The 27,310-nt window shown below is 45.7% G+C and overlaps 1 protein-coding gene across 7 annotated transcripts in view; it reads left to right on the forward strand.

Moving 5' to 3' along the window:
* Positions 1-27,310, forward strand: part of AFF1 (ALF transcription elongation factor 1) — a 147,325-nt gene that overhangs the window by 20,777 nt on the left and 99,238 nt on the right. The window contains exon 1 of one of the 7 annotated variants that reach the window (XM_077933813.1): positions 24-266. The exons of the other annotated variants lie outside the window; for them this stretch is intronic. Within the exon in view, the coding sequence (XP_077789939.1) occupies positions 250-266 (17 nt within the window). The 5' untranslated portion in view covers positions 24-249. Of the gene's footprint in view, positions 1-23; positions 267-27,310 lie in introns of those variants that run through there. 7 annotated transcript variants of the gene reach the window in all.

Genomic DNA, 27,310 nt, shown 5'->3' on the forward strand with positions numbered 1-27,310 from the left:
GTGCCCGGATGTCTATCCAAATTAGTGTCGGACTGAGCTAGCAGAGGGAGGGAGAGGGAGGCGTTACAGCCGAGGAAGCAGCAGTCTTTGGGGAGAAAGGAAGGGGGCGCGTAAAAGTGGGACTTCTCTGAGCCAGGGGCGCAGAGCGCAGCGGCAAATGGACAGGAAGTTTTTGGGTGGCGGAGGGTAGGGCAAGGGCGAAGAAAGCCTTCCGATGGCCAGGAGACGGTCGGCTTGCTAAACTTCACTATGGCTGCCCAGTCAAGGTAAGGATTATATATATTTATTTTTAGCCATCTACCAAAAACAAAACAAGATTTATGTTTGTTTCCCAGCCTCCCTCCCTCCCTGTTGTCGGAGTGTTTCCCCTTTTCATTGCTGCTCGTTCTTCGCCGGTCCTCTCTCTCTCTCTCTTTCCCCTCCCCTTCTCAAAAGTTTGTGCTCTTCAGAATTTTATTTACCGGTAATTTATAATTTGTTTCGAACCGGGTTGAAATGTATTTGGGTTTAAAAAAGAAAGCAAAGCTCACCAGCCCACCCCCCTTGTTAAAAATCAAAGACAGTTTTTTGTTTTTGTTTTTTTAAAAAAAAGTTTACCTCTCTCTGAAAGGTTGTGAAACAGGAACCTCCTGGTATTTAAATGTAATGGTGCATTAAAAAAAAAATTCCTTGTGAGGGAAGCAGTTGGAATCCTCCGATCTTATAAAAGCTGATCATTGATATCCCCTTTTGCAGCGCTTTCCTCCTCAACAGCCCCTTTATTATAAAGGAAAGTATATATACTGATGCTGACACAACGGGTCTTTTTTGTAAAATGTGTACGGATTTAGTATGCTTTCAGTTTTCTCTGGATTGCATGCCTTTAAAATGGTAGCTGGGCTGACTGTGAGTGAAATCTGCTGAGTAGGCAAATGATGGGAATGGTCTGGAGCAGTAAAAGGGGAGTTTGAGTGAACCAGAGTAATTATCTCCAGTTACTGCCAAATTAGGGGATGGGAGATGAATCCAGGTATACATTTTAAAAATGGTTGTTCCTAATCACTTCGGATTACGGCTTCAGGGGGAAGGCTTTTTATTAGTGCTGCTGCTGCTGCTCCTTCCTCTTCCTTCCTTAGGAATATTTGAGAAATCCCATGGCTAAATTGGGGGGGGGGGCTTTCCACCTCACTATATTTGAAGCAGCATGATGAGTTTGGGATGCAGTTTTCTTTCCTTAAATTCACACCCACCAGGCTCCCACTGTGGTTCTCTTACCACCCTCCAAAAAAATAAATAAACCGGTACCCAGCTGACCTATTTCAAAATGATGTTTGGTGTTGCTATTAGTAGTGTAGATTCTTGGCTGGAAACCGGGAGGTGGGATTGTGGCAACTGGCAATGTTGGAGAAAAAAATGTCTTCTCGCTCCTGCGTGGGATAAATAGATGCTTGTATTCTTTTTTCTGGATAACTGCAACTTTCCTTGGGTAATGTTGGGCAATGAATAATGGGGAGAATATTGCTAATGGGCCATTGCCATAGTTTTGGAAGTATTAAAGCCCCATCTCTCTCTCTCTGCCAGAGTCTTTATGTTCAAGGTATAATTTGCTGGCCGTCTTCTAGTTCATAAAAGTGCCAACCTCAACTTTTGCCTTTAAGCGTTCACTGGCATAGTTTGGGAGGTTTGAGGGTGGAGTGAAGCGTTCTGGCTAAACTTGATTTGTATCGTTTAAGAGGCAACGTAATTGAACTCAGTCCTTTGTAGTGTCTCTGTGATGTTTGGAGGACATAGCCTCTGATGCAAATGTCAATGTTCTTGGTTGAGGGGAGGAGAGAGAATGTAATGTGTGATACTTTAAAAACAGCAAAAATCTGAATACACCGATTTGACTTTCAACAGAATGGGTTGAGAACAGTCAGAGATGCAAGCGCTTGGAGTGTAGCTGCAACAAGGAATTCAGAATTGTTTTCTATGTGGTAGAATCCTCTGTTGTAGAAGAGGCTGTTTATGAAATCCAATCCAGAGAGTCTTGCTTCTGTTTGCCCTGCAGGTGATTGTGAGGCAGCTTGGCAGCAAAGGTCGGGAAGAATAAGAAAAATTAGCACATGGATTCCTTTCCCCCTCCCTTCTTTACCTAGAAGAGAAACATTTACCAAACAGATATAGTAAAAAATATCTACACATTTTGAGCCGCCTGGTTTTCCCCACATGAGCAAATAACCGGGCATCTGTTAATCTGAAAAGCATAGCTCTGATTTCAGTAAGGATGTTCCGCTTGTGACTTTAGCATACGATGGCCTGCCTACAGGGTTGAGTCCTGTGCACAAAGGAAAAACCCTGCACATGCAGTTCTCTTTGTAGAATTGTGTCAGCTGTGACAATACCTTTTGGGAGGCCCCAAACACAAAGCGGTATCTCAGCGGGACTTACTATTCAGAAGTAGGTTCGGTTGCAGTTTTGTGCACGTTTACCTGGGAGTAGCTCCTTTTGAACTCAGCGCAACTGTCTTCCAAGTAGATGTGTGCCTAGGATTTGGCAGAATTAGCTAGAGTAATTGTTTGAGAGGGGCACCACTTGGGTTGCCCCTCACACAGAATTTTTTTGGCCTGGTTTTACGTATACAGCAAAAGAAAAAGTACAAATTGCACCACGCCAAAATAGTAAAGGTAAAGGAACCCCCTGACCATTAGGTCCAGTCGTGGCCGACTCTGGGGTTGCGGCGCTCATCTTGCTTTATTGGCCGAGGGAGCCGGCGTACAGCTTCCGGGTCATGTGGCCAGCATGACTAAGCCGCTTCTGGCGAACCAGAGCAGCACACGGAAACGCCGTTTACCTTCCCACCGGAGCGGTACCTATTTATCTACTTGCACTGGCATGCTTTCGAACTGCTAGGTTGGCAGGAGCAGGGACTGAACAACGGGAGCTCACCCCATTGCGGGGATTCGAACTGCCGGCCATCTGATCAGCAAGCCCTAGGCTCTGTGGTTTGACCCACAGCGCCACCCACGTCCTCCAAAATATAACTTAAGTTAAAAACAACAACGCCCTGCAAGTAGAAAGCTAGTTGAGTTGGTGCCATATGGCCTCCATTTCCAATCATGTGATGCCTGACATTGGCAGAGTAAGCAGTTATGGGGGACTAACTAGCTTTGTGGGTTTGCTGGTGCCAGGGCCCCCCCCCCAACTGACATCATTCTGTGGTGAAAACACTGTGAGCGACCCTCAAAGGCAGCACTTTTGCCTAAGAGCTTGCTCAAGCCTGGCACCAACCCTGAGCCAAGTTTACCTCTCAGGTTTCTCCGTTAAAAAATTGTTGTCGGCATCCATCTGTCTCTGGAGACTATGGAAGAGTACGCCTTTGGGGGGTAAAGTCAAACTGTTGGAAGGTTGCAGCGCCTGCTGTGGCTGTAGAGTCTGATATGGGAGACAGGGAGAGACATGTTTTGTTGCAGCTGGGGCAGGTGAAGGCGTTCAGTTGTGCTGCTGCACCATGGCGTTTCTTCAGAGAGAGGTTTCTCCATAGTGTGCTAGTTTTATGCTTAGGAGAATTCTTTTTTTAAAAAAGCATGCTTTTGAAAATGCAACTGGAGTGGAACTGCCTCATTATGCCTTCCATTTCACAGAAGCTCTCTCCCTGGTTGCAAGCAGACAAAATTGCTCTTTGCAAGCCAGACTTCAGTTATGGTGTAGGAGTGGAACATGGAAATGGGAGAATTCTGACTAACTTCTTTGGTTAGATTGCTCAGCTTCTGCTTTTGTTTTGATTCAGGGATAAAGAAGCAAATTCTAAGCATTTGGGCTACAAATATCAGCATGCTATCTCTGTGCTTTGATGGAGCCTGCAGTGTTCACATACTGAATTGGATTCTAGTTTTTCCCTCTCCTTCCCACAATCTTACTTGAGTAAAATTAATCATAGTGTCCAGAAGTCTTAGAAACCTGGAATCAAATAACAGTGTGTAGCAACCCAAAAATATTAAGCATTAAATTAAAATGGAAAACTTGATATTTAAAGTGACCCTGGTGAAGGGGAGAGGGTCACAGTTTGCAACTTGAAGGGAGTGATTTTTCCAAAGTAAAATGCCACCCATGAGCTTAGTCCTCAGCTCTTTTTGTCATTATGTAGTCTTGAGCAGTGAAATATTTTCATATGTGAAAGTGCAATTTGGGAACATCGATCACTGTCCACCTCCAAGGCATCCTTTTTTTAAAAAAAAAAGGCTGAAACTCTCATATTGAAAGTTGCATGAATCATGTCATTTATTGATGCAGATTTTGAATTAAACGTTAACCTGATGCAAATGTTGGGAAATTATTTGTAGTGCATGAAAAGTTTTCCCCACAGCTGAATCTGTCTACTACTACTACTTCTTTCAATGGAACATGTCCTATTGATGTTTAATGATTGGCAGGTGGGTTGTCCCACCCACCTGTCAAAGTGGGCCCACTAGAGTTGGGGACACACACACACACACACACACACACACACTGCCCAAGCAGCATTGAACTCCCCAAACATCGGCTGATGTACAAGCATTCTGTTTTCTACCAGATTTGGTTGTGTCAGCCAGTTCCCATGGCCAGGACATTGGGGTAGGTGGGCACGATTTCAGGGAAATTGCCTTGTGTGTGTGCGGGGGGGACAGTTCTGTAGGTCCATATTTGGTCTGTAGGCTGGAGGTGCCCCATCCCCAAATTACACTTTTGTTCCAGCTCCCCAAGATTTCTTTCACCCATCACATGCAGTTATGTAGGAGCTACTGCTTTTTTTTTTTTTGTTGTGTACCTAATGCAGCTGTTTAACTACAGCCATCTGTATCCCAAAGTAGCTCTATTAAAGGGATTATTGAAGCTGTCAACTGAGTGGCGGTGCTTCATCCCACACAGCCTATATCAGTCTTTCCCAAACTTGGGTCTCCAGCTGTTTTTGGACTACAGTTCCCATCATCCCTGTCCACTGCTAGCTAGGGATGATAGGAGTTGTAGTCCAAAAACAGCTGGAGACCCAAGTTTGGGAAACACTGGCGTATATGGTCAGTTTACTCTCTGTATATTGGGAATAATTATTCCAGGTTGCTTCTAAAGGTTATTATTGACATTGTAGGACGATTTCCACAGGTTCCTTTCATAAGCCTTTCGCTGTTTTCTCCAAAGCTTAGTACAGTGGTACTTGGGTTAAGTACTTGATTCGTTCCAGAGGTCCGTTCTTAACCTGAAACTGTTCTTAACCTGAAGCACCACTTTAGCTAATGGGGCCTCCTGCTGCCGCCGCACCGCCAGAGCCCAATTTCTGTACTCATCCTGAAGCAAAGTTCTTAACCCGAGGTACTATTTCTGGGTTAGCGGAGTCTGTAACCTGAAGCGTATGTAACCTGAAGCGTATGTAACCCGAGGTATCACCGTACAGTGGAACAGCGGGTTGCGAATGTGATCCGTGCGGGAGGCACATTCGCAACCCACAGCGTTCGCAACCCGCAGTCTGCGCATGCGTGGGTTTCGATTTGGTGCTTCTGCGCATGTGCAAAGCGCAATTCCGGTACTTCCAGGTTCGTCGCAGTGCGCAACCTGAAGCATCTGTAACCCGAGGAACCACTTCCAGAAATTCATTCCGATTGTGCAGATAAAATATAACTGGATGGGGTATGAGCGTGTGAAAACAGTCCAGATCCAACGATCTCCAGATGGTGGAGTTGTCAGGCACCATCATGGCACCCAAGTATCTTCACTTGGTCGCAAAAGGCGCTTGGCGCCTGGCTAATTTCGAACACTGCGAGCATGTTGCAGCATATAGGGGACGTCAGCTTGGGTAGGCTCCAAACTGCAGCTGCCAAAAGCAGACAGGGTCTCCAGGTGGTTTCTAAAGTAGAATTTCGTATATATATTGCACTTAGCTTCATTTTGTGTGTGACTGCTGTACAAGCAGAGAATCTGCTGTTCAGGGCATCCACCCACACTTGGGGAATCTTACTCGAATCCATACAGCAAGTAAGGACAGGGAAGAAAAAGAGGTTGCAAATAGCTGAGAGGTTTTAGAAGCCAGATTTTTAGGTTCAGTTGGAAATGGTTGGGAGGTAAATTCAGAACTCTATAAAGTGTCTTGAGCCCTCTCCTATTGCCTCTGTTTCCAGGGCTGTGCATATTGCATATACTTTTTTTGTTTAAATTTAAAATGTGGGACTGTGAAATAGCCATTGAAAGGCAGGGGATATACACACACATGTACCTGTCAACATTTTTTGCAAGAAGAAAAGCTGAAATTCCATTTTAGTCCTGTATACAATCAGAGAAAGTGTTGCTGCATTCAGTGGGGCCTTTTCTCCATTAAGCATGCATAGGGTTACAACTTTAGTGACCTTTGTAAACTAGCCAGTTTTAAGCAAATTTCCCAGCCCCTGATAACAGGAAATGTCTCCTTGATGGTGTTGCCTCCCGTCTCCTTCCCACTCAGTGTTCTTTCCCCCCTCTCCTTGTCATATTTGCATTTTGTGACCTTCTTAAAACCATCCCTGGACAGGCAGTTTTCCCAGCTCCTGATAACCAGGAACCCGGCCCCTACCCCTGTTCTTGAGATGTCAGGAGGCATTGCATATGTTTTTAAGCTTTTATTTTCACAATATTGAGGTCTAGAGACTTGAAACACGCTTTCCATGTATACTAATTTCTGGGTTTGTGCAGTATATACTTGAGGACCACATACAACAGTAGTTTTCTCCCTGAGTGTCCTTTTTTTTTGTTTTCCTTTCTTCAAATCCTTCCTGGGAAAATATATCGAACTAACAATTACATTTTGAATTATTTTGCTTAATTTCAGTTCTTCACATAGCAGAATTTGATTAGTTTGTGTTCAGAATTTGAAATGTGAAAGCCTGGGGCGTGGGGGGGAGAGAAACCTTTCTTCCTCATTTACCGTATTTTTCGCTCTGTAACACGCACCCGACCATAACACGCACGTAGTTTTTAGAGGAGGAAAACAAGAAGAAAAAAAATTCTAAACGAAACAGTGGATGTATGATTTTTGTGGTTCATGCTGTGGTCACAGACATGTGATCTGACGGTGAGTTTGGAGTAGCCCAGTGCAAAAATCCTGAAGATCCATGTGGATCCATGCTTTGTAACCATGTTTTTGCACCACTGCGGCCCCAGGCAACAGTGGGTGCGTGATTTTTTTGGTGCAAGATGTAGCCATGGACATGTTATGTGATCTGATGGTGAATTTGGGGTGACCCAGTGCAAAAATCCTGAGGATCCATGTGGATCCATGCTTTGTAACCACGTTTTAAGTGGGGAGGGAAGGAAAAGCACTCAAGGGACAAGGAGAAGGATGCTGCTGATAATGCAGAAGAGGGGTTTAAGGGGAGAAGAGGTGGGTGGAGAAGGATGCTGCTAATAATGAAGAAGAGGGGTATAAGGGGAGAAGGCTCCTCTCCTCTCCCACTTTGCTCCTTTAAAGCAAGCAGGCTCTGCTTTTCTCCCTCCTCCCCGCTCATCCCCGGCTTAGCGAGCTGAAAAACTTTGCTGCTCTTTAGCGAGCTGAGGGGGGAGGAGAGAGTGACAGAGAGCCTGCTTGCTTTAAAGGAACCAACCGGACAGTAGCTTTAAAGGGACCAACCACATGAGTGTAAGCGGCTCCTCTCCTCTCCCGCTTTGCTCCTTTAAAGCAGGCTTCCTCAACCTTGGGCCTCCAGATGTTTTGAGACTACAGTTCCCATCATTCCTGGCCACTGGTCCTGCTAGCTAGGGATCATGGGAGTTGTAGGCCAAAAACATCTGGAGGCCCAAGGTTGAGGAAGCCTGCTTTAAAGCAAGCAGGCTCTCTGTCCCTCTCTCCTCCCCACTCAGCAGCTCTTCTCCCGCTTTGCTGTTTCAAAGCGAGCCACGGAGGAGGGAAGGAAGGGGAACCATGGATCCTCTGCTCACGACTACAGCAGATCCCCCCCCCCCCGCCACCCGTAGGCATTCCCTCCATAACACGCACAGACATTTCCCCTTACTTTCTAGGAGGAAAAAAGTGAGTGTTATGGTGCAAAAAATACGGTATTTATTTTTTTGCACTTTCCTTGCACAACGTGTATCTGCATCTCTTTATCCAGACAAACAGGCCTACACAAACATATTTTATTTTCTCGCATCAAATGTCTTAAGTTCTCAGGAATCTGAGATTTCCCCCAACCATGTGGACAAAATCTGTATGAATGCTACAATCACCAAAAAGTGCTCGTCCAACAGGGTGTTGAAAACGTATGAAAACTAAGGCTGTGTACATACAATACATTCAAAGCACATGGCACACCCCCCCCAAAGAACCCCAGAAACCGTAGAACACCCACAATTCTCAGCACCCACAACTAACTACAGTTCCCAGGATTTTTTGGGAGAAGTCATGTGCTTTTAATGTAACGGTGTGTATACGACCGAAATGGATGGCCCTTATTATCTTGAAGAAGTCAAGGTAGCTCTAGCTGCAAAGGATTAGAAATGGCCGCTTTCAGTAACACCAGGGCTTACAGCGTTTGAACTGTGCTTTACATATTAACCTGTGCGCTCCGTTTAAAGTTTCGTGGAGGTTTTGTTTTATTAGGCTGCTGTCTTCAGGTGAGGACAAGCTGCTGAACTGGTTTTTGCTGTGGGTGCTGGGCTCCTTAGAGGGTGCGTCACTTAGCTGGCTTGCACCAGTATGGTTCTCTCTCCCCCCCCCCCCCCCAAATCTCCTGCACTGCCCCTGAGCCTTGGGACATAATACATTGGCTAAATTATTACACAAAAGCTGCAGGCCTCACGGGCGAGGCTGCGGTGGGTAGGTGGATGGGAGAACAGTAGGTTAATGCATTCTGGTATTACTTTTAGATTACTGCAGTGACACTATAATCATAGGAACACAGAGTTGATCTAGATGGGTGTTTTCCTGACTTCTTCATTCCGTAGTCTGTGTTGCAGAGGACTCTGGGAAAATGTACAGGGGTTCATATTGGGCCTCCCCACTGCTCCACATAAATTGAGTTAAAATTTATTCCAACATTCCTCTGCAGCTCTGCTTTTACAGGTTTTGTGCTTTGCTGCAGGTATTGGTGGGGAGGGGGTCAGTGAGTCATCAGCAGGAAAGGTAAAGGTGTTGTGTGACCTTCTTTGTGTGATAATCAACTTTATCTTTTAGATAGCACCCAGTGGCAAAAGCCTTGGGGGGAAATGGTTATGTTGAGGAATGGGGGAAACTTGGCCAGACACTGTTGAACCACTGACCATCGGCTTCATCATCCCTGACCATCAGACACACTGGCTGGAGCAGATGGGAGCTGTGTTCATAATCTAGAGGGCCACAGGTTCTATCTACCCTTGGCACGTGGTCTTCAAGACAAATGACTTCTTAACTTTTTAGTTATTTGGTAGTGGTAGGATAATAACGTAGTTTTTCTCTACGTGGGTTGATGCCTTTGGAACAACCTTCTGTGTTAAGGTAGGTGAAGACTCGCTTTATAATCCAGATCTTTGGGGAGGAAGGAGGTCATATTGGAGGTTTCCTATGTTTGGTTGATGCTGTTGCCTTCTAAGTTTTTGTCTGTTTATTTGTTTTGCTTCTTAATTGTTACATTTGATTTTGAAGTTTATGGGTTTCCACCTTGGGGACACTTTGAGTGAAGGGTAGATTAGAAATATTGTAAGTAAATTATTGGAAGATGGATGGCGGCTAACAGATTGAGGTTGAATCCCGACAAGACAGAAGTACTGTTTTTGGGGGACAGGAGGCGGGCAGGTGTGGAGGATTCCCTGGTCCTGAATGGGGTAACTGTGCCCCTGAAGGACCAGGTGCGCAGCCTGGGAGTCATTTTGGACTCACAGCTGTCCATGGAGGCACAGGTCAAATCTGTATCCAGGGCAGCTGTTTACCAGCTCCATCTGGTACGTAGGCTGAGACCCTATCTGCCCGCAGACTGTCTCGCCAGAGTGGTACATGCTCTGGTTATCTCCCGCTTGGACTACTGCAATGCGCTCTACGTGGGGCTACCTTTGAAGGTGACCCGGAAACTACAATTAATCCAGAATGCGGCAGCTAGACTGGTGACTGGGTGCGGCCGCCGAGACCATATAACACCGGTCTTGAAAGACCTACATTGGCTCCCAGTAAGTTTCCGAGCACAATTCAAAGTGTTGGTGCTGACCTTTAAAGCCCTAAATGGCCTTGGTCCAGTATATCTGAAGGAGCGTCTCCACCCCCATCGTTCTGCCCGGACACTGAGGTCCAGCTCCGAGGGCCTTCTGGCGGTTCCCTCACTGCGAGAGGTCAAGTTACAGGGAACCAGGCAGAGGGCCTTCTCGGTAGTGGCGCCCGCCCTGTGGAACGCCCTCCCATCAGATGTCAAAGCGATAAACAACTACCTGACATTCAGAAGACATCTGAAGGCAGCCCTGTTCAGGGAAGTTTTTAATATGTGACATTTTAGTGTATTTTTTATCTTTGTTGGAAGCCGCCCAGAGTGGCTGGGGAAACCCAGCCAGATGGGCGGGGTACAAATAATAAATTATTATTATTATTATTATTATTATTATTATTATTATTAATACATATTCTTGAGTATTGCAAGAGGCTTGTATAATCAGATGTGTGTTTGTTAGATTCCCAACCAAACAGTAGTTGCTATTACCACTTGGACCTACTGCCTCTCTGTGTTATAGCAAAACCTTCCACTCTCTGCTAGTTTGTGGCTAATTTCCACCATGTCGGTGAGATCTTGCTACTAGTGCAGGAGCTGGTCCTCAGACCTGGGGGATTCCAGGTGCACAAAACCTTTGCTCATTTAATATTGATTTTTTTATTAAAAAAAAACCCCACCAGCGACTCCCAGCTTCAGTGCTTTCATTTAATGTTTAAGAAATCAATTGGCATTTCCGAACTTTACCTTCCCATCTGTAAAGTGGGAATGGAATTGTGGGTAGCTGTTTTATTGCCCATTCTGAGCATTGCGGATAGAAGAGTTAGTATGCAGAAAAACAAGATTTACTGCATAAAGAGCTTCAAGCTCCCTCTTCAGAATGCTTTCAGCTCCCGGCTTTTGGACGGTTTCCTTCCTTCTATTGTTCGGATATGGAGATTATTTTTCAGAGCTGGTAAAACAGGGAGAAAAACACCTGCCTGGATGAATGCAAGACTCTGACATAAAGAAGAGGGAAGCATGGATTTTAATGAATGCAGATGGCTCCTTTCCCCCTCCTCCCCATGCTTTCTGATTGAATCCAGCTAGCTAATGGCCCTACGGTAGACTCTCATTATTACCTGTAAAATATATTCTCCAAAAGGGAGGCGAGTGAAGTAGTTCTTAGGAGTGCCGTTAATGTATAGCCCTCATTTAGGCTTGCAGGATGGGGGAAGAGTCTTCAATTACCATGACATTCTCTGCAGCAGAGTACTGCTGCATGATGATGTGTTACAGCACACTGCCTCTACTGCGAGCTGGCTTTGCTCTCTACCTGAATGATGGCTGGCGGTGAAGAATTCTGATTTCAGTGTCGGAGATGGGCCGAAGGTGCACAATTCAATGCTGACATTTCTCTGTAGAGATTTGGCTTACGTCCCTCCTTGAGGGTTTGCTCAAGCAGAGGGCATGCCAGCAGTTGCAATGGGAAGCTGTGTTGCATGGTAATGTTTCGGAGACATTCTCGGACTGGAACGATGCTCTTCTGAGCACCCCTCCAGCAGCGTTATATCTTGGTGTGCTGTGTTTCCCATGGAGCTGTGGAAGAGCCATGTTGTGCAGATAAAATAAAGGGGAATTGTAGTTTTATGTGTGCATTGCAAGGTTGCCCAGTGACCTTCATATGGCTGATTCGAACCCTTGAGAGCTAGTGTGGTGTAGTGGTTAAGAGTCTCGTAATCTGGGGAACCGGGTTCGCGTCTCCGCTCCTCCACATGCAGCTGCTGGGTGACCTTGGGCTAGTCGGACTTCTTTGAAGTCTCTCAGCCCCACTCACCTCACAGAGTGTTTGTTATGGGGGAGGAAGGGAAAGGAGAATGTTAGCCGCTTTGAGACTCCTTAAAGGGAGTGAAAGGCGGGATATCAAATCCAAACTCTTCTTCTTCTTGTCTATCTCACCTCCTATTTTGGCAATCTAACCATTATACCACACTGACTGTGATTTACTGAATGCTTTGCTTTCCCCCAAGATTGAAATCCTAAACATACTTACCAGGATGTAAGTACCGTTGAATTTGGTGCATCAGAGGCTCAGGCAAGCTCTCTGCATCCCTTCTACATCTGTAAAATGGGTGCCAGATGTTGTCTGATGATTGCAAGTTAACGCTTGCAAAGTTTTTTTATTGTACTGAACTCCTATATAAATACTGTATGTGTGTGTGCATGCGTAAAAATGTCCCAAGTTAAAACATCTGCAGACCCAGTGAATAATGGTGCGACTTTGAGAATGAATGAAGAGACTTATCAGGCTAAATTTAGATAATAGGCTTGATCAGATCACAATCAGTTGTGACCTCCCCTGTGTCCCTTTGCAATAGAGTTTACAGTAGCAGCTCCTTTAGCTGGCTGGAGCCTTTCAGAGCGCAAAGCTTCCTTTTGCAACGTGCTATTTTGAGTGCAAGCATTTTGTGTGTTAAGCCTCTGTCCTCTCCTCTTCCCTGTCGTTGCCACCAGCAGCCTTGCTTCATGCCCGTAGCTGTGTTTCTATGTATTTGCTTTCCAAGGGGTTTCCTTGCAGTTCAGGAAAACAGCGGTCTCTGCTTCTGTCCAGCCTGCACCCCTCCCTAGCCTTCCTCTGGTGTAAAGTGGAAAACAGGTCGGATTATCTGTGGGTCAGCTTTGAAACCCTCTTTTGCTGTACAAAGCCGCTGTGTGTGTTTAGTGTGGTTCTGTGATCAAAATGTCAAGCCTTGGAACAGTTCCTGTTTTCAGGTAAAACACTGTTCCTGATTGTTTTTTTAAAATTATTTGTGGGGTGAAGGAAGAACGCAGAGTTCAGCGGGATTAATTCCAGAGTAGGTGGTTTAAGATTATGGCTATGTTTACTCACTGTGGGAAGGAGGAGGTGAGGCAAAACCTCCACTTTTACCGAAGACTGCGGTTCTATGCACACTTCCCTCTGAGCAAGCATTTATATGATCAGGCTGCATAATATTTTAAACAGAATGGCTATGGACGGCTTACAAGGAAAGAAAGGGAAGGAGCCAGCTGGAAATAAAGAGAAAGGAAGAAACCTCAGACATACACCAACACGAAGTGTTTCTCAATTCCTAAAACTGCTTATTGGGACAGTTGACTATAAGACTTTGGTTGCAAGAACCGGGATGCCACAAGTACAAAAATGTCCCTGTTTTCATCTTGCAGGATGTATGCCTTGAAGCTACCACAATCTTCCCTAGCTTGCTTCTAAGTCTTTGGAGTAGAATGGGAAGTAAGGATTCACTTCTGCTTTCTAGGCATGGGTCCAATCGGTTTTCCCCTTGCTCCACTCCTTTTCCCATGGAAAACCCACTCTCTAGTGCTAAATGAAACAAAGTGCAAACATGAATTGCCGTTTCCTCCGATAGAGCGCCAAAGAGCAGTTTTCTGTAGGGGAAAGCAACTGGATGAGGAGAAGCGTGGACAAATCCTTGAATATAAATTGTAGTCCAATCCCACGCAGTTGTTGGAGCTCTCTATTAGTGCATGTCTTAATTGGAGAAGGAATCTCATTAGTGTATCTGTATTAATGAATTTGACTTCCAACCTTTGCGTATGTATCTGAGAGCACAGGGAAGCTTCAGTTCAAGCAATCAGTTCAAGCAATCGGAGCCAATAATTTACAACAATTCCAACCATATTCCCAAAATTGAGCCGAATGGATTAGGATTCTGAGTTGGCACGTAGCATCTTTCTGTATTCCTATTATGGTTGCTAGATCCTCTTTGTTCCCAGTTCTAAAGACTTTCCACAGGCTCACCTCTAAGGGAGTGTTGAAAGCATTAATCATGGTAAGAAAGAGCATTAGCTAAAGTCCTTTCTCTTCCTCTTAGCACCCATATACACAGTTCAGCTCCAGGTGATAATGCAAGAGGCTTATTACTAAGAGATTACGGCGGAAGGATTGCTGAGCACTTTGGCCATGAAAAGGTGTTATGGGAGTTGATAAAGGAGAATAGAATTTCATGATACTAAGTCATCTTTTTAGCTCTTGTTGATAATGGTGTCCCCATCATTCAGTGCGGTTAGGGAACAAGAGAGGAGAAATCCTGGACTGATTTATTTGTGACAGGATCTGCTTCAAACCTATCCATTCTTAAGGAAATCAGCCCTGAGTGCTCACTGGAAGGACAGATCCTGAAGCTGAGGCTCCAAACTGAGGCTTCTCATGAGAAGAGAAGACTCCCTGGAAAAGACCCCTGGGAAAGATTGAGGGCACAAGGAGAAGGGGATGATAGAGGACGAGATGGTTGGACAGTGTTCTCGAAGCTACCAGCATGAGTTTGACCTAACTGCGGGAGGCAGTGGAAGACAGGAGTGCCTGGCATGCTCTGGTCTGTGGGGTCACGAAGAGTCGGACACGACTAAACGACTAAACAACAACTGATTACGTTGGTGCAGATGGGGTTCATAAACCTGGGAAGGTTGCCCATCCAGGAGGAGAAGAAGAAAAAACTAAGGAGCAAACCTTACACATATCCTAAGACAATTGGATGGCATCTTGTACGCCTCCTCCTGGCAACTCCTGCAACCAATCTGGTGGCAAACGTGTTGCTCTGCTTTCCCTTGGACCACATCAGGGAGACTGAGAGGGGATGGGTCTTGTTGCCTGAGCCCCTCTAGGCCCTCAATACACACAGCCCATGCTTGTGCCCCAGGGAAGTCACTTTAGTGCTGCTAATGCACACCATTGTCTCTTGAGATAGATGGATGCCAGCAACAAGCTATGTCATTCATATTCCATCTTCCTTCCATTGTGGTACTCAAGACAGGGTTCCCTGGTGGTCTCCCATCCGATAGACATTGACCAGACCAAGTTCTGCTGAACTTCAGCAAGTTTAACTACACTACCCTGTAGCCTTCAGGCCATGCCCAAAGGTATTGGCTAGTTTGTTTGGAGCTAATGTTGGACTTGCTGCTATAGTACTTGCAGCTTGATCTCGCCGCATGTTTACTTGGAAGCAAGTCATGTCAAATTTAACGAGGCTTAACTTCATGGACGGTGTCCTCAGGATTGCAGGTAATTCTGCTAATAATAGGATTGCAGGCTTAATTCAGAGTGTTTTGAAGAGACATTTGGCAAGCGCAGCTTGAGCTTTGGAGTCCTCACAACTAATAAGGTATTTGAAAGTGTATGTATGTGTGTGTAAGGGGAAAAACCCCAGTGCAGATGAGGATAGCGTCCTTAGGCGGAGCCAACCTTGCAATATGCTGAGGAGCACAGGCAGTAGATTGTGAAAGTCTTTAAAAGCTAAACACACAGGTTCTGTTGAGGGTGTGTTTATGTGCAATCTTGCAATGAAGCACCCTGTTTTGCAAAGGTTAGTGCACCTGAAAAACTGTAAGTACTCGCGGTGTAGCATGTAGGCAGGTCTTCATAGCGTGATCTGCCCTCCCTGTTTGGGTTCTGAGCTCTGTGCTTAGAATCTTAGGTCAACCTTTCAGTTGACTGTGAGAGAAAGGGGAAGGCTATGAGAGAGCCCTGCTGACATGATTCCTTGCCTTGCAGTGTAGGCCAGTTGTGTTGCATAGGTAAAGGTAAAGGGACCCCTTACCATTAGGCCCAGTCATGGCCGACTCTGGGGTTGCGGCGCTCATCTCGCTTTATTGGCCGAGGGAGCCGGTGTACAGCTTCCGGGTCATGTGGCCAGCATGACTAAGCCGCTTCTGGCGAACCAGAGCAGCGCATGGAAACGCCGTTTACTTTCCCGCCAGAGCGGTACCTATTTATCTACTTGCACTTTGACGTGCTTTCGAACTGCTAGGTTGGCAGGAGCAGGGACCGAGCAATGGGAGCTCACCCTGTTGCGGGGATTCGAACGTCCAATCTTCTGATTGGCAAGTCCTAGGCTCTGTGGTTTAACCCACAGTGCCACCCGCATCCCTGTTGTGTTGCATACTATCCAGTAATTGTTACCGTGACACTCCCCCCCCCCCTGTACCTATAGCTCTCACACAGAGGGTATTTTGGGGCTCTTAGGAAAACACTTTAATGGGGACTCAAGAGATGGCCACCAGTTTCCTTGACCTGTCCTGGAGTGAAAGAAAATTACTTTTCTCCTAGCACCCAGACCGCTGTCTCTCCCAGAGATCACAGCAGTCTGCTTTCCCCTGCCAATCCCAGTCCTGTATGTTTGTGGCATGAACCTAGCGGTTTAGGTCTATTTGGTTTTTTTATGTTTGTTTTTACACTAACCCTAGGAGTCGGCAGCAATGCACGCAAGACCCAGCTGTCAAACTATATGATGTTTATTAGGAGTGAGGAAGACGAAGGCAGAGAACAAAGGGATGAAGCACATAGAGAGCTTCAGATGGAGAGCTAAGCTTTTGGTCCAGCAGATATCGCTGCCAGATCAAATAAATATATTTGCACACCATCGTTCACAAGCACTTTAAGATTTGTGCTGGAACATATACATACTTTAGACTTGCTAAGCTTTCTGTGAGGAGGCTCTGCAAGTTGATCCGTGAAGTTCTGCTAATGAAATAGTTAGCCAATCTAAGATGCTGCTGGATATGTTAGACTGAGCTTTTTGCTGTCTTTTTTCAGACATGAGCACCAATAGGTCACGGAGTACATTAAGTCCAGCTTCCTTTCCCATTCAGGCAAACAAAACATTAATGTTTAACTTGACAGGCGACAGCACAGTCCATTCGTGGGACTGTGAATATTTCTGAGCTCTGCTGTCGCTCTTGGTTTCCAACATAACAGCCAAAGAGAAACGCTCATTTGTGATGTAAAAGGTCTGTAAATAAGTCGTATATAAAATCGTTGACTCGTACGACAGACAGAGGGGTCATGTAATCCAACCTTAGTCCCAAGGGAACATCCTATACACCACAGCCCAGGCCTTCACCACATATTAAATATTTCTACAGATATAACACCCAGAATCCAGATTTTGTTTTGTACCTGACAATTTTGTCATCTGTGTCTTTCAGCCAAAATGAGTTGAGAACGAAGCCTTCATGTTCAGAGGCAAATGCAACCCTGGGGGACATATGTTGTGAGCCACAAGTAGCTTCCCAGATAGCTTCCAACCCTCTGCAACGCAGGACTCTCATGCCCAATATGGGGCTCTAACCCATGACCCTGACATTGAGTCTCATGCTGAGCTATTCCAGACTCCCATAATCCTTGCCCATTGGCTGTACTGGCTGGGGCAGATGGGAGCTGTAGTCCCATCAACATCTGAAGGCACCATGTTGGCTATCCGTATTGTGTATGAACAATGGCAGGTGGCAATCACAAATGCTTAGCGATGGAGAGCACACTGGGCTGTGTTACCCTTTGATTATATTCAGCATTATTTGGGATGGGGGAGGCTGTGGACCTGCTGACGTTGTTGGACTTAATCTCCCAAACAGCTCTAGCTATCATGGCCAGTGGTCAAAGAGTTGAAGTCCAAAACATCTGGAAGGCAACAAATTCACCACCCCTGAGCAAGACAGCTCAGGGTTGTACCACAAGCAAGTACAAATAAAATGTATCTTGAAAAGAGATTTTAAAGTTAAGACATTTGTATGGGAAATCAAATAAGCAACAATAACATAGTATTGTGTTTTGAAGTCAATAGTTTCTACATTTTTATTGGGATTGGCTGTCAGGATACTGGACTCCTCCAGTGATGCTCAGTGAGCATCAAAAGAGCCATTAGAACTGCAGCAAATAATGTGACCACTGAATCGAGGTGTTGGGTATCCTGTAAAGTGGAATAAATTGGAAGCAGTGACACAGCATCGTTTAGTTGAATGAGGCTCATTCAGACATTTCACTTTTAAAATTACAAGAGGGAAGCAGACAGACAAGAGAGCTGAAGCGAACATGGAGGATTCAGGTTTAGGGAGCTGCCAAGGTAAATATTTAGGGATATGAGTAATATGCAGTTTCTCAAGTTACCTTAGGGGTAGGGATGAATATAATAAAATGGAAAGTATTTCCAACATTGGTGAATTTGATAAATTTACCAGGATATTTAAGATAAGCCATTTATATTTATTTAAGAATATAGATAAAATTATATATAGCTTCCTTTGGGAAACGTGTGTGTGGGGAAATTATCTTAGTTAAACTTCACTTACCTATGAATTCAGGGATGGAGGGGAGAGGATAAAGTTTCCCACTATGATCTGTTACTCAGCTTGCATTAGTGGGGATACATTGGCTAATGCAGATCAAATAGTCAAACCTGGTTTGGCTGTCACGAACAGACTTCAGTCTTGATTGCTCCCTCTCTTCCTTACTTATTCTATTCTTCCTCCTCTCGGTTAGAGCAAACCAAAGGCCACAGTGTACAGATTGGGCAAGTATGGTTTGCACAAACCTTTGCTTGCATCCTACTCAGAATTGGAGACCATGATTTGAATGGGATTTAGGATTCTGATCTGGAGGCAAATTATGGTTTCTACAAACCTGGAGAAAAAGAAGAAAACCAGGGTGTGTGTAACGGGTTCACCTGTTACACATAGTTCACCTGTTTGAGTTTGAAACCCGGGCAGAGAGAATTAGAAGTTCAACTGATGTACCCTGCCTGAGACAGACATAGAGAGATTGTGAACATAATCTAGAGGGTGTTTCTCTGGCCCTGGAAATCTATCATTCTGTCATAGTAGTGGTGGGCAGGTAGAGCCTTCCACTTTGCTGTTGGGTCAGGGTTAATTGCTACTACTTGTAGACGAATGCATGGCTGAACCAGTTTACATAACATATATTTATTTGTTTGTTTTGGTATGACAAAGAAGTACAGTAATGATGCATTCTCTGGATGATGTGCAGGTTTAATTATTTTGTAGCTGGCAGGACTTAAGAGATCCTTCCTCTGGTTATTTGATAAAGAGTATAAGTGCACAGCTGCTTGGGAATAATTGTGCCTCTTTTGAATTCATGTAAGCAGCTGTAATTTTAATGTGTGCGATCCAGAAGTTTTGTGTGTTTGCTTTTTTGTTTTATTTTAAAGGAAATTATTGCTTTTAAATGAAATGGATCAAACCAAGAAGATAGTAGCCAGAACATATAACACTCATGACTTTGAATTTTAATTGTAGGTTTTCTATTTTACAATGTGTTTTCTTCATACAGAAAATGAATTAATAAGAAAAAGTGTGAGAAGCACTTGGGCTATATAACAGCAGTTTGTTAAAAAAACAAAAAAACAAAACCCAGAACTGGAACCCAGTTCAAATTGTGGGTTTTTAATTCTGAATTCCAGGTAAACTATGGTTTGCAGCAACCATAGCTTACCCAGTTCAAACAGAATGACGAACTCTCACTGATCATGAACCAGGAAGTAAGTGGGGGAATTGGAGCAGGGCTGGAGAATCTGTGGCCCTCCAGATGTTGAACTATAACCCCCATCATTCTTTGACCATTGGCTACACTGGCTGGGGCGGATGGGAGTCTGAATCCAGCGACCTGTGGAAGGCCACAAGGAGGTCAGACGGAAGCCCAGGGCAAAATCTTCTTCCCCTGGGGGTTCCCCAACTGGTACCTCCCACCACTGCTCTGAATCCAGCCAGTCCATGACATGGGCTTATAAATAGACATCTGTGTACTCATCTGTGGTTGCTTAAGAATCTGCTTCCGGAGAGCAGAGGGGGAAACTGGATAAAATTGTGGTCTCCCCATTTGCTCATCCCTCTAGGGACCACAAATGACTAAGGAGACTACATATGAGCAGGTGGGCTAGAACCACTCTTTTGTGGGCTAATAACTTCTCTCGAATAGCAGTGACTGGCACATAAGCTCTTAATCAGCCAAGAAGGGCTTTGGGCAATGATTGAGAAGTCCTCCGTGCGCCTTCCGTCGAAGGTCTGCCTAGTGGGAGCTCTCTGCTTGTGGTTAATCATGTTGTGCTCAAAGTAATGCAGCTTATGTTTCTGGTGTTATTTATTTCAACCCGGATAACAGCAGGGCCTCAACAGAGGCTTATCTGTGACGTAGACTCTCTCTCCTCGTGTCACTGAGTTTACAACGACTTCTGGAGAATTGGCACAGCGGCTTCCTGTGTTCCTCATTTTTGAGACAGAATGTTTATTTCATAAGATTTCCAGAGCGGTGGGTAGTCCTGTTATTATGTCTGTTGCCTCAAAGCAACAAAGGGTCTTGTGGCACCTTAAAGGCATTAACAACTTTTAGTACAGGCAGCTTCCCATTTGTGTACGTTAAAGGCATGCACACGCTTGTGTTGCCGTGAACTCAGAAATGGCGCAAAAAGGGGGGGGGGAGCAGCCCCAAAAGAGCACAAAAAATGGCACGAAAATAGACTTGCCTGTACTCCTTTCATGGGATACGGACTGTAGCCCACAAAATATTAAAAGGTGCTATGGTGTCACAAGATCCTTTGTTGTTATTTCATACGGCATCAACTTCTGGAAGAGGATAGGGTTCATTAGAGTTCTCTTTCGAGCCTCTTCTATCCACCACATTTTACGTACACACCTGAGAAACCACTTGAGTCAGGGCAAGATTCCCGAAGCACGCCTTGCTGATCTGTGAACGTAAAGTAGGGCAGTGAAATGGATACTTGCTCTAAAACGGTCTGTGGGCCACAGTTAACATTTTTTTATGTCTGGGTCACGCCGTAGACTGAGATACTTTAGAATCTGTTTGAATGTGAAGTCGTGTGAGAGGATATCTTGGGCCGGAACATTTCTGGAGCCAATTGCATGTGGACCAGAACAATCTCATGGGCGTGAGAGTCTTGGGGGAAGAGCCTAAGAGCATTTCGGCAGCACTGTCTCCACTCTTTCTCTGCCTGCCTTTCCTGTTTGGGAGCAGGAGGTTGGGGGGAGGGCAGGTTTGGCCATGCAGCTGCTGGCATGATTTCCACTCTGGCTTCCCAGCTCCAAAGTTGAGAGGAAAGCTGGCTGAAAAGACAATGTCTCATGCTCCCTGGAAGGCAACGTTGCACTTTCACCCTGCCTCCCCCCTTCCTTCCTTCCCCTGGGACTACCTGGAGGCAGTACAGTGGTACCTCGGGTTACAGACGCTTCAGGTCACAGACGCTTCAGGTTACAGACTCCGCTAACCCAGAAATAGTATCTCGGGTTAAGAACTTTGCTTCAGGATGAGAACAGAAACTGCGGTGGCGCGGTGACAGCAGGAGGCCCCATTAGCTAAAGTGGTACCTCAGGTTAAGAACAGTTTCAGGTTAAGCACGGACCTCCAGAATGAATTAAATTCTTAACCCGAGTTACCACTGTATTAAGACCACTGCACTATATTGTTTTAACTCTGAATACAATATCGAAAATCTCGAGGTCTCGTTACTAAGCCTGCTTTAAAGCTATATCTCTGTTTTTCCTGGGTTTTTTTGAACCTGAATGAAAAAGTGGAACTGCAGGATGCGTGCTGCTGGAATCATTGAGAAATTCTCTGACGATAAACTGTGTTCAGTAATGGGCATAAGGCTGGAAAGGATATCCTTATTTCCAGTAACAATGAAGTTTGTGCAGTTCCAGTGACTCACAAAATGAGTCTTTAAGAATGCGTGATGTTACCCTGAACTTGCTCTATTTCCCCCGTGTTTCTGTTCAACAGCAGCAATAGAATCTAATCAGGCCGGTGATAAAGATATTGCACACTGGCCACTATTTTTGCCTCCCTCTTTCCCCCCCACAGAAATGAAAATAGCACAGCCAAGGGTGGTTTGTAAACCACGAAGTCTGCTGCTTCTGTTGCAAAACAGCAGCAAGGCAGAGCCCAATATGTGAAAGAAACTGAAAAATGATGTACACCCCCCCCCCAGGAATTCTCAGGACGTTTCAAACATCTGTAAAGCATCTGTATTCTTCTTCAAGGGGAGATGGAAATACATATGAAATATATTTAAGCCAACCCATAAATACGCAGGTGAGATAAAGAAAGCTGTGGGGCTTACATATCCTTTCCTTATGCGAGTGTTTCCGCTCTTCACCTGCATTATAGGCAGGAACACCAGATTTTCAATGCACCTGCGCACCTGGTTTTGGGGACTGTCTTACAATCTCCAAAGCTGATCTAAATAGCAAAAGAAAGGCTAGCTTTGGTATAATAAGGTGTGCCATGTGGCTTGAGGATTGCTGTATGTTATCAAGGCAAGGCCTAATGACGATAACTGGGGTGCAAAATGTATCCTAAATTGCACATTAGATAAGTATAGCGGGCTCCATTTGGCCACGGTCCTTATCCCTCTTGCTGTCTGTTGCCTTCTCCTTTTCTCGTGGCCACTTTCTTGCCCCTTTATGGCTCTTCCATGGAAGAGCCACCATGTTGAGACATCTTAAAAGGGAGAGAACATGGTACAGTGGATGCTCGGGTTGCAAACGTGATCCGTGCGGGAGGCACGTTCGCAACCCGCAGCGCCACGTCTGCGCACATGCTGGTTGAGATTCGGCACTTCTGCGCATGCACAAACCGTGATTTAGCGCTTCTGTGCATACACGAGCACCGAAACCCAAAAGTAACCCGTTCCGGTACTTCTGGGTTCGGCGCGGTGCGCAACCCAAAAACGTGCAACCTGAAGCGTCTGAAACCCGAGGTATGACTGTACATGGTGCTGGAAGCTGCAGGATGTGGAAGCATAAGAGTTAATAGTTTGCCCAAGGTGAATGGCAAATTTCATGAGTCCCCCTAAGTCAAATGTAAAATCACAACAGGCCACCATTTCAGCCATAATCATTTTCCATTGTATGGCCATGCTTGCATTGGAATGGCTTGTGGGTCTGAATTTTTTCTGACCCTTCCTGCAGGGATAGGGAACCAGCTTTTATTGGACTGCAGCTCCCACTATCTGCTCTTTTGACCTGGGAGCCGATCGGTGTTGGGATACCAGCAACGCATAGAGGGCCACAGCTTTCCCATCCTTACTCTAATGCATGGGTTGGGGGCAGAAGTAGCCTTCAAAACCTCTGTTATCTGGGCCCCAGGACTCTCCCTAAGCCAGACCCCCCGCCACAAAAAAAACTCTGCCTCTGATTTGTACCTTCCTTGAATGCTTTTGACTGACTGGAATGGGTCTTTTTATCTCTGATAATGTCACTTGCTTCCTTGGATGGGAGAAGCAGCGTATGAGTATAGAGGCTATTTTACTATACAAAGATCAGATATGCATCCATTGCTTTACCTCCTTTTGGCCTTGCCCCAGCACTGGTTCGTGGCCCCCAAAAGGCTGTGCAGAAGGGAATCCGGCCCTTGGTCTGAAAACGGTTCTAAAGTCTGTTGGTGTCAGCAGTCAACACAGCACAGACTTGTACAAAAGCAACGTAGCTACAGAAATGTTATTTTCATATCTCGTTGAGTGCCAACTTTCCTTTGTTCTTGCGTTTGGATTTCTCTGTATGCAATTAGGGGGCGTGGTGGTTGTTCGCAGAGCATGACCCAAACTGAGTGCAGGCCAGAACTACGCAGAAGGAACTGAGCAGAAAATGAGGGAACGGAACTATATTGTGATTAAAATGTTGGACTGTGTTTTGATGCAAGAGTAGTCTTGTAATTTCTGAAATGCTACCCACTCAGGAAACTGGATTTGTATAAACAACGGTGGAGCCCAGAGGCCTTTCGGACAGGAAGCAAATGTTGATGTTCAGTATATTTATAGTTGCTTAAAGAGCTAGAAAGCAGTTGCAGCCAGAGGTAGGCTAACTAGATTGATCAGAACATGTCCGATCTGTTGCAGAAGAGATGCAGAGAGAGATAAAATGAATCATGTACACTTGGGAAGATTTATCTCACTCTTGCTTCATTTTTTCCTCTTAAAGGGGGGCATTACCTTCTAGCAGGAAGGCTATATTTTTCTTCCCCAGTGTTCAAATTTCTCTGGGCACCAGGCACATTTTGCTACTGGCATGGGGCCAGTTGTGACTACGGGGAGATTTCTGGGTGACAACTGCAGTTTAAAATCCTCTGCCTTAGGTAAAGGGACCCCGACCATTAGGTCCAGTCCTGGCCGACTCCGGGGTTGTGGCGCTCATCTCGCTTTACTGGCTGAGGGAGCTGGTGTACAGCTTCCGGGTCATGTGGCCAGCATGACTAAGCCGCTTCTGGCGAACCAGAGCAGCACACGGAAACGCCGTTTACCTTCCCGCCGGAGTGGTACCTATTTATCTACTTGCACTTTGACGTGCTTTCGAACTGCTAGGTTGGCAGGAGCAGGGACTGAGCAACGGGAGCTCACCCCGTTGCGGGGATTCAAACCACCGACCTTCTGATCGGCCAGTCCTAAGCTCTGTGGTTTAGACCACAGCACCACCCGAGTTAATTCCATTTTCATTTCCACTGTGTGTGTTTATCCTGCTTGCTTACTGGGACAAGTGAATTGTTGTAAGAACAAGCCACACTAAAGCAATATAGCTGAGATGATAGAGGGACCCCAAGTGCCAGCTAGTCCAACCCCCTGGCATATAGACATTCCGTTGTTGCGACTGTAACCTCGGTTTACGGTGTTATTTGGTGTCTAGCTTTTATATCTGAGCTTCTAACACAGCTCCTACTTTGTTTGATAGTAATACGTTGAACTATTAACACCAATAGGGAGGTGGGTGGCGCTGTGGTCTAAACCACTGAGCCTCTTGGGCTTGCCAATCGGAAAGCTGGTGGTTCGAATCCACTCAACGGTGGTGAGCTCCCATTGCTCTGTTGGGTATGTTTATATTACCACTTATTCCACATCCAGTTTTCTGATCAGATTGAAGCTCGGTTGAAGGTGGAAAAATACCGTATTTTTCCATGTATAAGATGCCCTGTATTTGGGGGGGGGGGGGACTCTGAATTAAGAAAACACGCCTCAGCACTACCCATGTATAAGACAAACCCAAATATGGAAAAATATGGTACATCAAACAGCTGCATTTGTCCAGAAACTGCAGGATCAATATGGATTGTGGCAAACATAATGTGAATACAGCGTAATAAATTAGCTGTGGGAGCGCACTGGATATAGAGCGGTAATGAGAGCGATGTTGGACTGTGGCAAGACGATGGCCACCTGTCATGGTTGCTTTAGCTGAGATTCCTGCATTGCAGGGGGTTTGGACTAGGTGACCCTCAGGGTCCCTTCCCTGGTTGGAGGGGCAGTATCCCATTGAGGTGCAATCCTGTGCATGTTTACTTGGAAGTAAATGCTCAGTGGGGCTTGCTGTCAAGGAATTGTGCTTAGCATTGCAGCCTTAGCCTTGTCTCAAACCTCAGACTAACGTAGTTCTCTCCCACAGAGCAATTGATAGATGTTATGAATGTTTGTCTGGTGTCCTTTACCTGTTCCAAGCGTTTGCCTGATTTAAATAGTGAGTTGTGTACAGAGTAAGTACCACACAGCGTGTAACTTCTGGGCAGTAATTGCAGCATGCCAGAAATGCACACTTAATGTTTAAATAGTGCTTGTCAGTTAAAAAGGGCCTTGAAGTAAGATTTCATTGCAAAAGAAACCCGTTGTTTCACTCTCTTCCTGCTTATCTGCAATCTGAAAAAAACCAAGCAATGGGTTGCTCTGGACTGTTAAGGTTGTGCAAGGGAAGTTGAGGAGGGTGAGGGGTTATGAGCCGCGTGAATGTGTGCAACTGTGTAAAGGAAGGAGAGCAAACCTTTAGTTTTGTGGGAGTCGATTGCACAAGCATCTTGCGCTTGGATGCATGCACGCTTTCTTTCCGAGGCACGCACGCACGCATCCAAAAGCGGGTGAGTGTATGTTTGCACGTACTTATCTCCTTCCTTATTTAGGAGCTGTGCAGGAGATAACAGCTGTTGCTGGGTATGGGAAAAAGGTGATTCCTTTCTTTTGCAACACCTGAACTGCCTGGAAGAACAGTAAATAGGTGCTTCACCTGTTTTGGTTCTGTTGCTGCTCTTAACTCTTGAAGTGCTAAATTTTTAAGAGCTAGGAGGAGAAGTGCTTGTAGTCCTTTTTGTTGTTGTTTAGTCGTTTAGTCGTGTCCGACTCTTCGTGACCCCATGGACCAGAGCACGCCAGGCACTCCCATCTTCCACTGCCTTCCGAAATTTGGTCAAACTCATGCTGGTAGCTTCGAGAACACTGTCCAACCATCTCATCCTCTGTTGTCCCCTTCTCCTTGTGCCCTCCATCTTTTCCAACATCAGGGTCTTTTCTCATGAGGTGGCCAAAGGATTGGAGCTTCAGCGCCAGGATCTGTCCTTCCAGTGAGCACTCAGGGCTGATTTCCTTAAGAATGGAGAGGTTTGATCTTCTTGCGTTCCACGGGACTCTCAAGAGTCTCCTCCAGCACCATAATTCAAAAGCATCAATTGTAGTCCTTAGTGAACTTAATTAAATAGGTATGGTATGGTATAAGTCTGTACTGGGCCTGTGCACTGGATTCAGCCAAAGCCTCAGTTCAGAACTTAACCAGGCCGATTTGAAGAGTGGGTAGCTGTTGGACTGAGAGTTGGATTGAAAGAGCACGGATCACGGATCGTTGAGGGTCAGGAGGAGGATGAGGATGATGCTTTTATTATTTATACCTTGCCCATCTGGCTGGGTTGCCCAGAGTGATGCCGTGCTCTCTCCTTGGAGTTTTCTAAGCAGAGGTTGAATGGCCACCTGTCATGGATGGCCTTGTTTTGGACTAATTGAGCCTTGGGGTCCCTTCCAATTCTATGATTCTGTGAGCACGGAGTGCCAGACAAGAAGAAGGAGAGGTGCCAGGTGGGAAGAAGAAACTGCAAAAAGGTCAGCTGTGTTAAGGTCAGGGTGGAGTGCAACCCATAGATGCCTTTAAGCCTGGAGTGCAGAGCTTTCCTTCCTTCCCAATGCCCCACCTCCTGAAGCAGCAATCCCACAGGGAAGCTCTTTGCAAAGCAGCACCCCTCAGGAATGATCCCCCTTGGAGCAGCATCTCCTTGTCCCGCCCTCCACCTCACTGTATGTTGAATTAAAGGTAAAGGGACCCCTGACCATTAGTTCCAGTCATGACCGACTCTGGGGTTGCGGCGCTCATCTCGCTTTATTGGCCGAGGGAGCCGGCGTACAGCTTCCGGGTCATGTGGCCAGCATGACTAAGCCGCTTCTGGCGAACCAGAGCAGTGCATGGAAACGCCGTTTACCTTCCTGCCGGAGTGGTACCTATTGATCTACTTGCACTTCGACATGCTTTCGAACGGCACCGAGCAACGGGAGCTCACCCCGTCGCGGGGATTTGAACTGCTGACCTTATCGGCAAGCCCTAGTCTCAGTGGT

Source organism: Podarcis muralis, chromosome 9 (genome assembly GCF_964188315.1).
Source record: "Podarcis muralis chromosome 9, rPodMur119.hap1.1, whole genome shotgun sequence".
NCBI classification, from domain to species: domain Eukaryota; kingdom Metazoa; phylum Chordata; class Lepidosauria; order Squamata; family Lacertidae; genus Podarcis; species Podarcis muralis.